Here is a 12,654-nt window from a genome sequence, read left to right as displayed (position 1 = left end):
CGGGGTTGATACACAGATTTTCCTGAATGATACTCAACTCCCACAGCAACTGCATTCATAAAGCACCGTCATAAAGGCTCCCAAAGCACTTCATGATGATGAGAAATCATTTCTTCTGCCCCTGAAATGCAGCCACCTCCAGGGTGGAATGCTGCAGTGGTTTAACAGCACACAGCAACCCTGCTTGAGCGTTTCAGGACAAGTAGTAAAGAAAAAGCCTATATCCAGTTGAAAGGGCAAGGGAAATATTTATGGCACTAGAATAGAATGTAATTTCCTTACTGGAATTTGACCAGAGCAACAGGATAAAGGAGGAAAGAAACCTATTTAGAGCATGTAAAGAGTGTACAAGTGCAGTGCCCCATATTGGGACTGTGCAGGGCGAGGGTTAATGGTACTGTGGCAAGACACCTGCTTCACCTCGCAGAGCTCAGCATTCCCCCCTCTGGTGGTGGGAGGCCTGGAGTAAATCAGTCCCGCTCCAGAGAGCTTTTACTCTTCAATATTTACAAGGTGAGCCTCAGGATAGGCCCCAGGAGTGCTTTTCAGCCAAACAAAAAGAAACAACTTCATAACACAAAAAGGGAATCTCTCCCCCTGCCTCCTCTTGGGGGTGTTGCCTTGTTATGTTAGGTGCCAGCCCTTCCCCAAACAGTCCATTGGGGGGTTGCTTCCCTTGCAGGGAGGAGAGGAGCCTTCCATCCAGAAGAAGCCTTTTCTCATTGCTGCAGCTTGTCTCCCATCTCTCCTCACCCTCTCACCAGAAAAGAGGTTTTTTAAAGGTCATCAGCAGCCCTTACTCGAGCCTAGTTGACCTGAGGTAACCTCATTTCAGCTCCTGGGGAAAAGGGCCTTTACCATTCTAGGGCTGATACATCTGCCTTCCACACCGCTGTCTGGTGACTCCTGCTCTTTGTCACAGGTATAAAGAGGAGAGATGAATCCAGTGCTTTAACTGCTATCCTGTTAACGCCCGTCTTTCAGTCTTGTGAGATAATGCAGACACTGGGTATCAGCAGAGCAGAGCTCTGGTCAACAATACAGCCAGCCTCACCTGGGCTGTGGAGAGTCCTCCTGTGGGTCTATGAATGGAGCAGGAGTCTCTGGTCTCTTGGGCTTCTGGACACTGTTGCTGGGTGAAGGCCTCTCCCCACTGAGGCGATCCTGTAATGAGCTTTCTCTGTTGAGGTTAACTTCGGAATACGGGCAGCCAACTAACCTGTGTTGAAAACAAAGACATTCTACTACAGCCTCATCTAGCCCTTCCATGCCCACCCGGCCCAAATCAGGGATGCATGCACCAACAAGCCCAGGAAAGTGCAGCCGTTTGGGGGAACAGAGCAAGGGAAAGCATGTGGGCAGAAGACCCCTGAGGAGCAGACAGTCTGTTTAGCAGCTGCTTGCCAGACATGTGCAATTGGCAGTAGGGGCGTGCAGGGGGGCATGGAAGAGGGAAGGTAGACCAGAGGAGGACCTGCCAAGGGGGTTCTGCTCCGAGTTGCACAGGTGACTTCAACGGGCTGACACCAATGTAAATGAGAGCAGAATCTGGCCCAGAGCAGAGGTCAGTGATGGACAACTAGACAAAAGGAGAGTTTTGAGGAAGGATTTGAAAGAGGAGAGTAAGGCTACATGGAGCACAGGGTCAAGAGAGGGTGTTTCAGGCACAGAGCAGCACAAACCCAGGCACCAGATCTCTTGTAGGAGGAGGAGACAAAGGGAGCATCAAGGTGAGCTGATCCGACAAGCAAAGTGAAACTGCAATGTCGAAAGTACAAAAGAGTGAGTTTCCTCACAAGAAAAGTTAAAGTGGAAGTACAGGGTAAGCCCTCCATTGGCAGTCCCTCTCCACTATGGCGTATGCCCACTCTACTACTCTGTCGGGAACAGCTTTACAAATAATAATAAATGAAGGCTCAAAACTGCTCTGGGATCTAGGTATTATTAGCCCAATTTTAGAGATAGAGAAACTAAGTTACAGAGTGCCCGTGACAGAGCCAAGATTAGAAACCAAGATCACATGATTCACAGTGCTGGGCTCTATCTACTAGACAGCACCGACTGCTTAACAATAGCTGTTCTCCATTAGCCTCCTGGCTTGTGCAGAAATTCACGCAATGTTTTGCACCTCTATTGCCCATTCTATCTGAGAATTTTAGAGCATTTTACTCCACATAAAAATGAGGTATTATTATTATAGACAATAAGTATCTAAGCCTTGCAACCCTTATGTGAGGTAGGCAAGTATGATCCCATTTTACAGAGGAAGAAAATTAAGACAACAGAGAGTTTGATTCCTCCAAGCTCCCTCAGGAAATGGAGATATCCTGTCTCCTAGAACTGGAAGGGACCTTGAAAGGTCATTAAGTCCAGTCCCCCTGCCTTCACTAGGAGGACCCAGTACTGCTTTTGCCCCAGATCCCTAAGTAGCCCCTTCAAGGATTGAACTCACAACCCTGGGTTTAGTAGGCCAATGCTCAAACCACTGAGCTATTCCTCCCCTAATAAGCAGTAGCCGAGCAAAACACTAACAACTCCACCATGCTCCCTCTCCCTTAAATCTTGGGTGTTGCTTTCAGGTATGTTATTTTATAAAAAGGAACAACGTTAATGGCAGTGGGTGGTAGAAATCATCGTCCCACTGAAATACAATCTAGTTTCCGATACCAACAGTGCAAGCTGAACGGATAGTCAAGCAGTCCAGTTAGACACAAGAGGGAGCTGCAACCAAAGACATGACAGTATCTACAGAATAACAAGACCCATGCAGTGCAAGGGGATAGAGTTGTACTGTTCCCATGGACAATAAGAGTCAGGCAGCTAAAACGCTTGTGTCAAGCTTTGAAAATTATCCCTTACAGCCCAGGTGCACGTACGTATAATGTGTTCCATATCGGGGTCCCCTGACATGACCAATACCCTGGCAGCCGGGGGTAGGACACCCCTGCCCTGCTACTCCCATCATATCAGCAGCACCTAGTAATGAAAATAGTTAAACAATATATTTTTTGCACTTGAAGATTAGGCAAGACAAGAAAAATGTAACGCAATGGCATGACTTCATCCCCCTCACCTAGCGGGAGCTGCAGGGTGTGTCCGGTTTTTGCACACCAGCCCACAGGGTGAATGTCAGGGCTGTCTGCGTCGACCCAGAAATCATAGCTGTGGTCCCAACCGTCAAAATGTATCTAAAAGGGAAGCCAAACAAGTACAGACCACACCAGCAGTGAGGGAGAGAGTTAAGGTTAGGACTCAGCTTACATTTTAGCCCCTCCCCTGGCTGTTTTAACTTGCTCAATTTTTCATAAAAATTTCCTTTGGGGTGGCAACTTTCCATGCTGTATGTCACACAATCCTCCCTCTGACCTGGTCAATGTAACTACTGTTTTCCGGAGCCCTGCATCTGTAGTTACAAAGAACAAGATTCTGGTGACACAGTCAAACCTTCGGGCCCTCAACAACGCACAGGACACGTGGCTACTTAGTCACATCTTATCTTCGGGCTTAATATTTGCAAGCTCATTTGCTTATTTAATTGGTTTGCACTCTAGGAATCCAAAAATGCTGTTATGGAAAATGAGTTAGTACAGTTTTTGCACTGAATAACTAGAACTTTCTGTTTGCAGCGTGGGTGTAGCCATGTTGGTCTCAGGATATTAGAAAGACAAGATGGGTTAGGTAATATCTTTTATTGGGCCAACTTCTGTTGGTGAAAGAGACGAGCTTTTAAGCTACACAGAGCTCTCCTCCAGATCTGGGCAAGGTACTCAGAGAGCTTGTCTACTCTTATAGCGTTGCAGAGGCACAGCTGTACCAGTGGAGCTGTGCTGCAGTAGGGCTTAGTGAAGACAGGAGGCATAGATACTCTACGTCCCCGAGAGGCAGTAGCTATGTCAATAGGAGAAGCCCTCCCATCAACATAGTGTTGTCTACACTGCGGATTAGTCAGTATAGTTACATTGCTCAGGGTGTGGAAAATCTACACCCTTGAGTGATGAAGTTATACCGACATAAATTGATAGCGTAGGCTAAGCCAGAGCGTCACAGCTAAATACAAAGTGGAACAGATTGTTTAGCATAAGTAGTTAACACATATTATAAGAGACCATTCAAGGTGAAGTGGCCCATTAAAACCTCTTCAGTCATAGGACCAAAAAAAAAAAAAAAAAAAGGGTTAGTGGGTCACAGATCATTGGGATCTAGGGATCCTAGTTTTCTGTGATGCTCCCCACCATGTTTTTCCATGATTAAAGTGAAATGCTGAACTGTAGTTTCCCTAGACACAATATGTGTAGGCTGAACACAATATTTTATTGATATATTTACAATTTTTAAGCTGACAGCCCAAGCCCCGCCCATTCTCCGATTATCTGAATTTTTGATTATGCAATCTGGCTCCAGTCCCAATTTGATCAGATAACAGGGGTTCCACTGTGTATGTTTTTATTTTTTTCACAAAATGTAAAAACTCAAGATTCTCTGAAAAAACACAAATTCCAACATTCTTCTGTGGCAAACAGATTTCTAGCATCCCTGGTAACAAGACATAAATCTAGTCTCTTTATAAGATTGTGATTTTTAGTTTCTAGCAACATTTCAAATTTAAGTTCCTAGGCTTGTCTTCTGAAGACGTTGTGCAAGTTTCCTTTGGGGACTGATCATCACAGCAGTGGAGCGATGTCTGCAGGTTTTGCATCTATTGTTATGGCAGGGTCTGGTGCCACTCGGAGCTGGTGTGTGCTGGTCTTTGGGGAGCTTCCTTCTGACGAGCTTAGCGTGGTTGGGGAGTTGTTTGAAGGCCAGAAGAGGGGATTCAGGAAAGATTTCTTTCAGCATGTCATCCCCATCAAGTATGGGTTGTAATCTACTTCTCATAGAATGCGCCACCCAAATACCCCACAAGAACTGCTTCAAGACCAAAAAAAACCAAACCCTAACCCAAAAAGCCCTCTGACTGCACACTCCTAGTTGTTACCTATCAACCCACATGGTAACCCATACACTGTATCACCAAACAATTATAACCCATACTTGATGAGGACAACACTGAAAGAAATCTTTCCTGAACCCCCTTTTCTGACCTTCAAACAACTGCCTGCCAAGCTCATCAGAAGCAGGCTCCCCACAAATCAGCACGCACCAAGTCAAAGCAGCCCCAGACCGTGCCACAACAACAAATGCAAAACCTGCAGGCATAGCTCCACTTCTACAATGATTAGCATCCCCACACAACACACCTTTCGAGATCCATGGGTCCTACACATGCCTATCACAACATGTGGGGTACCTCATCCAGTGCACTAAATGCCCCAATAACAACTATGTGGATGAAACCAGACAATGAACTCAATGATCTCAAATGAACTCACACAGGAAAAGGATAAAAGACAGAAACCCCACATCACCTGTGGGTGAACACTTTTCACAAAGCGATCATTCTATATCTGACCTATCAGTCCTCTGCACAACACTTTCAAAGGATGCGCCTGGGAGCTTAAATTCATAACTTTGCTAGATACTAAAAAACAAGGATTGAAGAGAGACACTGGATTAATGGTTTACTACAACAATCCCAGAAACAAACCCACTAACAACCCCCATCCAACTGCCTCCTGCCCCTTACATTCCCTCTATGACTGCAGGGGTGTTAACAGGCCACTTCACCTTGAGTTGTCCCTTGAAATGTGTGTTAATATAGGCTAAACAATCTGTTCCACCTTGTATTTAACTGTGACACTCTGGGTACCTTTCCCAGACCTGAAGAAGAGCTCTGAGTAAGCTCGAAAGCTTGTCTCTCTCACCAACAGCAGCTGGTCCAATAAAAGATGTTTCCATCTAATGGTTGTTTGGTGGTTTAGATGATATGAGTTGATGTTCTTGATCGTTTCCAATGAACATGTGGCCACAATGCTAATTACAGCACTATAACTGGTAAAACTTGACTCTCATTAGTGATCTCAGGAGAGAGACCAAGAATTGAATGGGCCATGGATAGAACTCCACTCTCATCCGAATGGTGGTCCCCTCCATGTCAGTACACAGCATATTGCTGAGGGAGCTCACATGGTTACTGCCCCTGTTTTGTGGATTGACATTCGGTCTCTGACTGGCAAACCAGCACCTTTCACCAGCAGTATATTTACATGAAATGAAAAGGCAAATAAAAATGCATTTATGTGCCGATTACACGACAGGGAATGGAGCCGCTCACCACATAAACCTGGGCTCATCTTGACTATGGGTTTCCCTTTTCAGTTCGCTGTTAAGGAGAGCTCAGAAGTTGCCGATGAACTTCTCGTCAGTAGTATATCAACGTTCCATTCATTCACATAGATCATGCAGACATTGCTCACGGGAAGGCAAAACCATTTCAGCAAAGGTCATTCCAAAATAAGTTAAATTAAACTAGTATCTGACAATAGTGAGCAGGAACAGGACGACTCACACGGGACAAACAAGCAAAACATCATTTTTAGACTGGACTGCTTTGCTTTCCAGATCTGTTATTTGTAAGGTGTTCCTGCTTGTCGTCATAACAAGGAGGAGCCAATCTACGCACATTCTGTACCTCAAACCATCCGTATTCCCGGGCAGAAGGGCACAGTGCTTTCCTTGAAAGGCATACCTTGATACGATGGTCCTCCTTCTCAGCTATTGTTGCCACTCTTATTAACATGGGATTTCTCCTGTCCACAGCCTCTAGCTTTGTGTTAACCTGGAACCCATGGGCTGGACGCTGTAAGAGAAGATTGCAAGTGGACCTGTGAAAAGGCCATCATTTCAAGTTGTACAGTACTAGTTATCTTCTCTGGATAAATAGGTAAGTTCCTCCACATACCACAAACAATCCTTTGTAACTTTGAGCCCCACTCCTGCAAGCCACTGACTGCTTTTGAGACCAAAATCAGGATTTCCTGATGGGTTACGTTGGCAATTTGCCAACAGCCAAAGACCACAAATGGGACAATCTGAGCAACAGAGAGGAACTTTTCGTACTTCTTACTGGTGACAGATTTTATTTCCTTCTTAAAGGTTACATTTTTTTTTTTTTAATTCTCAGGATGACCTTGACACCATAGATTTAAAGACACAGGGCTATTAACCACCCTATGTCTGCATGCAGAACTCCTACTGGGGTCCAGGGTATGATCCATTCACCTCCTCAGGTATTTTAGAAGGACACTTGACAGCTAACTACTATGTAACTGAGTTAAATGCAGCCTAGGATGGTAGTGACTGAAAGACACCATCATCTGACAGCTCTCTTCCATAATTTAGGTGATGTGATTTGGCAGATCTCATTTCAGTCATTTGTGGACATGTGTTCACATCACATAAACCCCTGTCAAAATTGGCAACAAACGGTCCTACTGCAGGTAGTCTCAGCATAGGCCATTAATTTAATGGGCATGGAGACCCTGCTACCATTTCATCCTAGATATAGTCCCTCTGTCTCAGGGTTGATGTACACTGCATGCGGAAGATGGCCTTGCTGTTACCAGTGCTGTTCCTTTTCTGCAGATAAGCAGAGAGAGCAAGTATCCCAGGCTGTCAATCTGGCACATTTTACCAGCAAGAAAATCACTGAACGTTTTGAAGATTTCCTGGTAATGTAGCCTCCTTGGCTTCAGGATGCAGCAATTTCTAGTTAACCCTTTGGATACTACACAAAGTCACATCCTCTCTCCATGGCAACTGGATGCAGGGCAGATCACTGCTCTGACCCTGGGCTTAGAACAATTTCCAAAGCTGAAAAGTACTACCTGTAAGAAACATTTACAAGTGCTACTCAATTCAAACCATTTGCAGCAGAGCTGGGACATGACATCCTGGAAGAACACCCTATTCCTTTTCAAACTATTTAACAAGTAAACAACAGTCAGAAAAAAACCCTGCACATAATACAATCCTCTGAGGGAGGGTCAGACTGACTGACACAGAGGGTCCTCGAATGAAAATTCATAGGTAAGACAAAATTTTCCCTTTCTCTGTCCCCTCCATATCAGACAGCCTTCACAGTAGGATGTAGAAAACAGTAAATCATCCCTATGGTGGGAGGAAGAATTCAGCGTATCCATGTAGAACTGAAAAGGAACTTAAGGGCTACAGGGGCATCCTGTCCTGTAACATCCTTCTACCAAACACTGCACCAGCAGAGGTGAGGATGTTGACTCTATAGTATCTGAGAAAGTGTTTGAGAATGACGGACCTCCTCAGAACAGGTGTGTGATCTCTCCACCCACAAAAACCGCTGCTCTTTTCACAGACTGGATAGTAACAAGAGGAGTTGTACCTAAGGCTTTGACTACCTTTGCTATATTTATTGTGTTCACATCGAACCTGCATTTCTACTTCCTTAGGATGTTTGGATTCCACCAGAAGAGCAACATATCACTTCCTATTGTGCGAGGCAGACTTTAGTAACTTTGGGGATGCGGAGCTGGTTAGTTCTCTGATATACCATGTTTGATAGAGTGTGTAACCGCGCTTTCATTGACAGCAAGCTCCAAAACCCCCTTGGACCAGAAGGCAGCGAACAGGCAAGATACTTTCAGTGAGAAAAGGAAGAGACCTACCAGCTATGAAGTTGAGAGGTGGCTTTATTAGGACTTGTAGCCCACAGATTAAGATCACAGCAGGGGACTGCACATTGCAAGAGGACTGATAAGAGTAGTGGTCCTCCGACGTGTGTTATGGGACTGTGATGAGATTATCATGGGTTTCTTACAGTGCAATATGCCTGCAGTCATTGACTTATCTTTCCAAAAAGTGCTAGTCTTCAGCCCCCTGGTAAGGTCATCTTGTAAAACCAAGAGTGTTCTTTGTTTCAGCTGACTTTGCTCTGATGTGTCCGTTGTAACCCCAACATCTAAACCTCAAGTGACACAGACATAATTAGTGCATTTCTTCCAAGACAGGAGGGTGTTTATCACTTTCTTAGAATGAGTGACTATAAGTACATCTTCTCACCTTCCCAGTTGATGGGTTAGGCAGCATTGGATTTTGATTCAGGATAAGTCCCTGTTGAAGAGAGAGTGTGTGTGTTTATGTATATCATTTGAGAGGAGGTTCCAGTTATGTCTAACTCAGGTTTGAGAACCAAGACCTGAAGGTGGTTATAATCACAATCTTCTTTACCATCTTTACTTTCAGTGGCTGAAGGGGGAAGGCATAAGGGAGAGTCTTTCAGCACACGTCTGAGATAAGAGGACCACGGCCTCTACTTTTGAGTCTCTCTTCCTCATATAGCACCTCTTTTGGTTTTCCCACTGAACTTGGATGCAAACAGGTTCCTCAACAGGCTGCCCACCTGGCCTGTGATGCACTGCAAGGCGAGCTGATCGAGACAGCATTCCCTCAGTTCTGAGAGTGTCTTGCTGAGCTGACTGACCCTGACTTTCCTTCTTGGCATTGAACCCTGAGGAAAAGAGCTTCCGTCCAGGACAAGAACAAGGTTACTTCTCTAAGCAAAGCTGAAGGTTTTCTGCATTCTGAGCAGTTATATATACACTGGATTTCTGAAGAATCATCTGTTGTAAATGGAGGAGTGTCCGATGGCCCAAAGCATGAGACCGGTTATACTCCATGACTCCTCCTTGGACCACTCCCCTCTCCCTCAAGTCATATAGGAGTCCAGATGTGTCCCGCTACATGGGATCTGGTATCTATACTGAGGATCAGCTTCTCCGGACCCAGCAGGAGGTAGCTGTTAAATATAAAGAATTGCTTTCTGGGTAAATTCCATTAATTTGAAGAAATTTGGACCAAATCTCTAGATATATTTGGATAAAAAAAATGTTGAGATGGCTTGAAGAAAGCCAGTCCTCCATTCTTCCTAACTCCTCATCTTTTTCCTTCCCCCACCCCTTCTCCCTATTCACATACGTTTTCTCCTGTTTTCTTACCATTATTCTCCTCCTAACATGTTATGTCTGTGTAGTATTGCCTGGTTTTGTATTGTCAAGGCTGCAAGACCAGACAAGTTGTAACTTTGCATAATTCTACTGGAGATCCCATAAAGCATGTGGTATTTGAAACATAAACACGCTGCAGGTCATTTACCTTTTTGTACTTTCCATTGTCTGGTTCTTTATGGAAATCAATACAGAATTAATCACACACCCAAAAATGAATTCATCAAGAGATGCTAGTACTGGATCTGGACCAAGATCTTTATATACTCATTTGCTGCAATTGCTGGCTGGAAGCAAAGCAAGAATTGTGCCAGGTCTCCACACACGAGCCCTACTAGCCCAGGAGTTGAATCAGAGATTTTAATCTCAGCTGATGTGTGCTAACGTTGGACAAATCAGACACTATCTTTTTCCATCTCTCTTCTGAAATAAAGAATGCCTTGGACAATAACTTATATGCTAGAGTTTTATGAGGGCTGTAATTGGCCCTTCCATTTGTTTGCTCAAAGCCATGCTGCTGAAGAGTTTTGGCAATGGCTGCTGGACCCTGCAGAACATGACGAGAAGGTCATTGGACAAGGGTAGACACATATTCCTTTCACTTGAAGGGAGGGATGACATTGGCATTTGTGCCTTCCTGTGTAGAAGTCACAACTCTACACTGAGATGCTTCTATTGCAGCAGGAAGCTAAAGTATCTCTGGGTGACTCGCCCCGATTGTATCTCCAGGAGGATTATTTTCATATTTCTAATACTTTGGGTTGACAATGACGTAATGATGGATTTCAGTATTTCTACCTGGAATATTGATCTCCTTATGGACTTGTTGAGAGAACTGAGATGTAAAAGAGGCTGCAGGCCATTGTTTCTCTTTGAATCATAAAGAATCTTGCCCTCTTTCCAAAATATCTGTCTCTCCATGGAACTCGTTCTATATTTCCAACATGGAGGAGATGGACTATTGCACCGTTAGTCTTCTGATGCTGTGAAGGGTCTTTAGATAGTGTTTTATTTTAATAAACTCTGTGGAAAGCATGAACTTGTCCCTGGGATAACAAGTGACTTCTATAGAGCATCCTTCCCTGATTGCCTCAAGTATCCATTTTCTGAGAGCCCATCTTGAAGCAAGCCTCATAAAAGGGGGGAGTGGTTCAGACTTGAGAAACCCAAAACCAAGAGAAGTTTTTGGGACTGGATGGTTTGGAATCCCAAACGTGGTCTTCCAACAGCAATGGCCTCTTCCTCATGTGTAATCTCTATGCTAGGACCTGAAGGAGCAGTGACTTCAAAGGGAACACTTGTTGGGATAAGATAGTTTGAAGTTTCTCTCACTGGAAAGAGGGAGGGATTTATTCTCTTGTCTAAAGCCGCAGGGGCTACTTTGTCTCCACACTCCCCAAAGAGTTTACCAATAAAATATTTCAAGTGAAGCCACAGTTACCTGTGGGACACATCTCCGGAAGTTTTGAATGTACTACAAATGTAACCAGCTGAAGTACCAATGCCAAAAAAGCCACTAGGGAAATCTAGTTTTAAGTATATTTTATTCAGTGGTTTTTCCGGGACTTTTTTGCCCACTCACAATGACTCCCCAGTTGCGCACAGACCTCCATGATAAAAAACTTCAGCCAATAACCTCAGCGCTGAGGCTGCTGTATCCAAGTTTAGTCTGAGTGATGATCTTATTCTCTTGTCCGTGTGTTTGGCAGAAATACTCCCTCAGCTGCTATGATTATGCCCATTAATAAGGAGGCTGCAGCAGGCTTAACTTTAGGCAGAGTAATGAAGACCCTTTTAATCGTTAGGTACAAGTAAGTCTTGAAAGTGAATTCCCACTCCACCTTCATCAGACCCTCTTAAACCAGGTGAGGAAGAATTACACAGCTCCTGGTCAACTCTGCCAGTTTTTCTAAGGCTTTTATTTATTTATTTATTTATTTGCTGTTTCATTTTCTAACACAAGCACCTGTGAAGTTAGTCCTCTATTCAATCTTAATTCTGAAAAGCTAGCTGAAAGTCTGGGGTATCTCGCTTGAGTGTGCCAGGAGATTGCTGTCTGTATCTGCTATTTCTATGGGTTAGGGGAGGTACGGCTCTTCAAACCCTCCTCACAAAGCCAAAAGATTTTTTTTTTTTTAGTTTAGCCGTTTTGAGGAGAAAAACTTCAAAGCCAATGAAGAAACAGAGACATTCAGTTAAAAATCTTTTACCAATTGCGCAAAAGCTCCTCTCCAAAGGGAGCCCTGGAGTCTGGGGCTTGAAGACAGGATTCCGGAGAGTCCTCCTGAGGGGCCATGTTAAACCTAGGCTCAGAGCAAAGATCCGGGTGCCTCAGTGTTGTGGAGATGGGGAACGCCCCACTCTGAAGCCTGCCTGACAGGGATGGGACTGAGACTGGCACAATCTATAGTAATATGCTGACCCAGTGAGATAAAAGAACTTCACCAACCAGTTTAAATGCTCTTGCTGGGGCTGCCTGGGAACTGGTTTCTTCCAAATATTTCTCCCATGAGAAGCTTTTGGAATCCTTGTATTCTGGAAAAGATGAAGGACTATCTTAAGGGTTAAATTATAAAAAACCCCAATCAACTACAAAACCACCACCACCACCACCACCACAGGAGCACAGCTATGGAATACGTGGCTATTCTGTGAACTGAGCTCTCACAAAAGATGGCAGATTGACATCCTTGCAGAATTAAGCCACCTCTTTATTCACACAGAAAATGTACAGTACAGG

At 44.4% G+C, this 12,654-nt stretch overlaps 1 protein-coding gene across 12 annotated transcripts in view; it reads right to left on the bottom strand.

The window, feature by feature from the left end:
- Positions 1-12,654, bottom strand: part of LOC101947078 (lethal(3)malignant brain tumor-like protein 4) — a 76,019-nt gene that overhangs the window by 26,593 nt on the left and 36,772 nt on the right. For all 12 annotated transcript variants that reach the window (XR_010594657.1, XR_006176118.2, XM_024105842.3 and 9 more), the window contains 5 exons: positions 12,364-12,449; positions 6,626-6,736; positions 3,074-3,188; positions 2,877-2,976; positions 1,055-1,219 (listed from right to left, as the gene is read on the bottom strand). Coding sequence is in view for 10 of the 12 variants with exons in the window: in XM_024105842.3 (XP_023961610.1) it covers positions 1,055-1,219; positions 2,877-2,976; positions 3,074-3,188; positions 6,626-6,736; positions 12,364-12,449 (577 nt within the window). In the remaining 2 variants the exon portion in view is untranslated. The remainder of the gene's footprint in view (positions 1-1,054; positions 1,220-2,876; positions 2,977-3,073; positions 3,189-6,625; positions 6,737-12,363; positions 12,450-12,654) is intronic.

Source organism: Chrysemys picta, chromosome 23 (assembly GCF_011386835.1).
Source record: "Chrysemys picta bellii isolate R12L10 chromosome 23, ASM1138683v2, whole genome shotgun sequence".
NCBI classification, from domain to species: Eukaryota; Metazoa; Chordata; order Testudines; family Emydidae; genus Chrysemys; species Chrysemys picta.
Note: the sequence above shows the minus strand (reverse complement) of the source record. Positions and strands in the feature narration are given on the sequence as shown.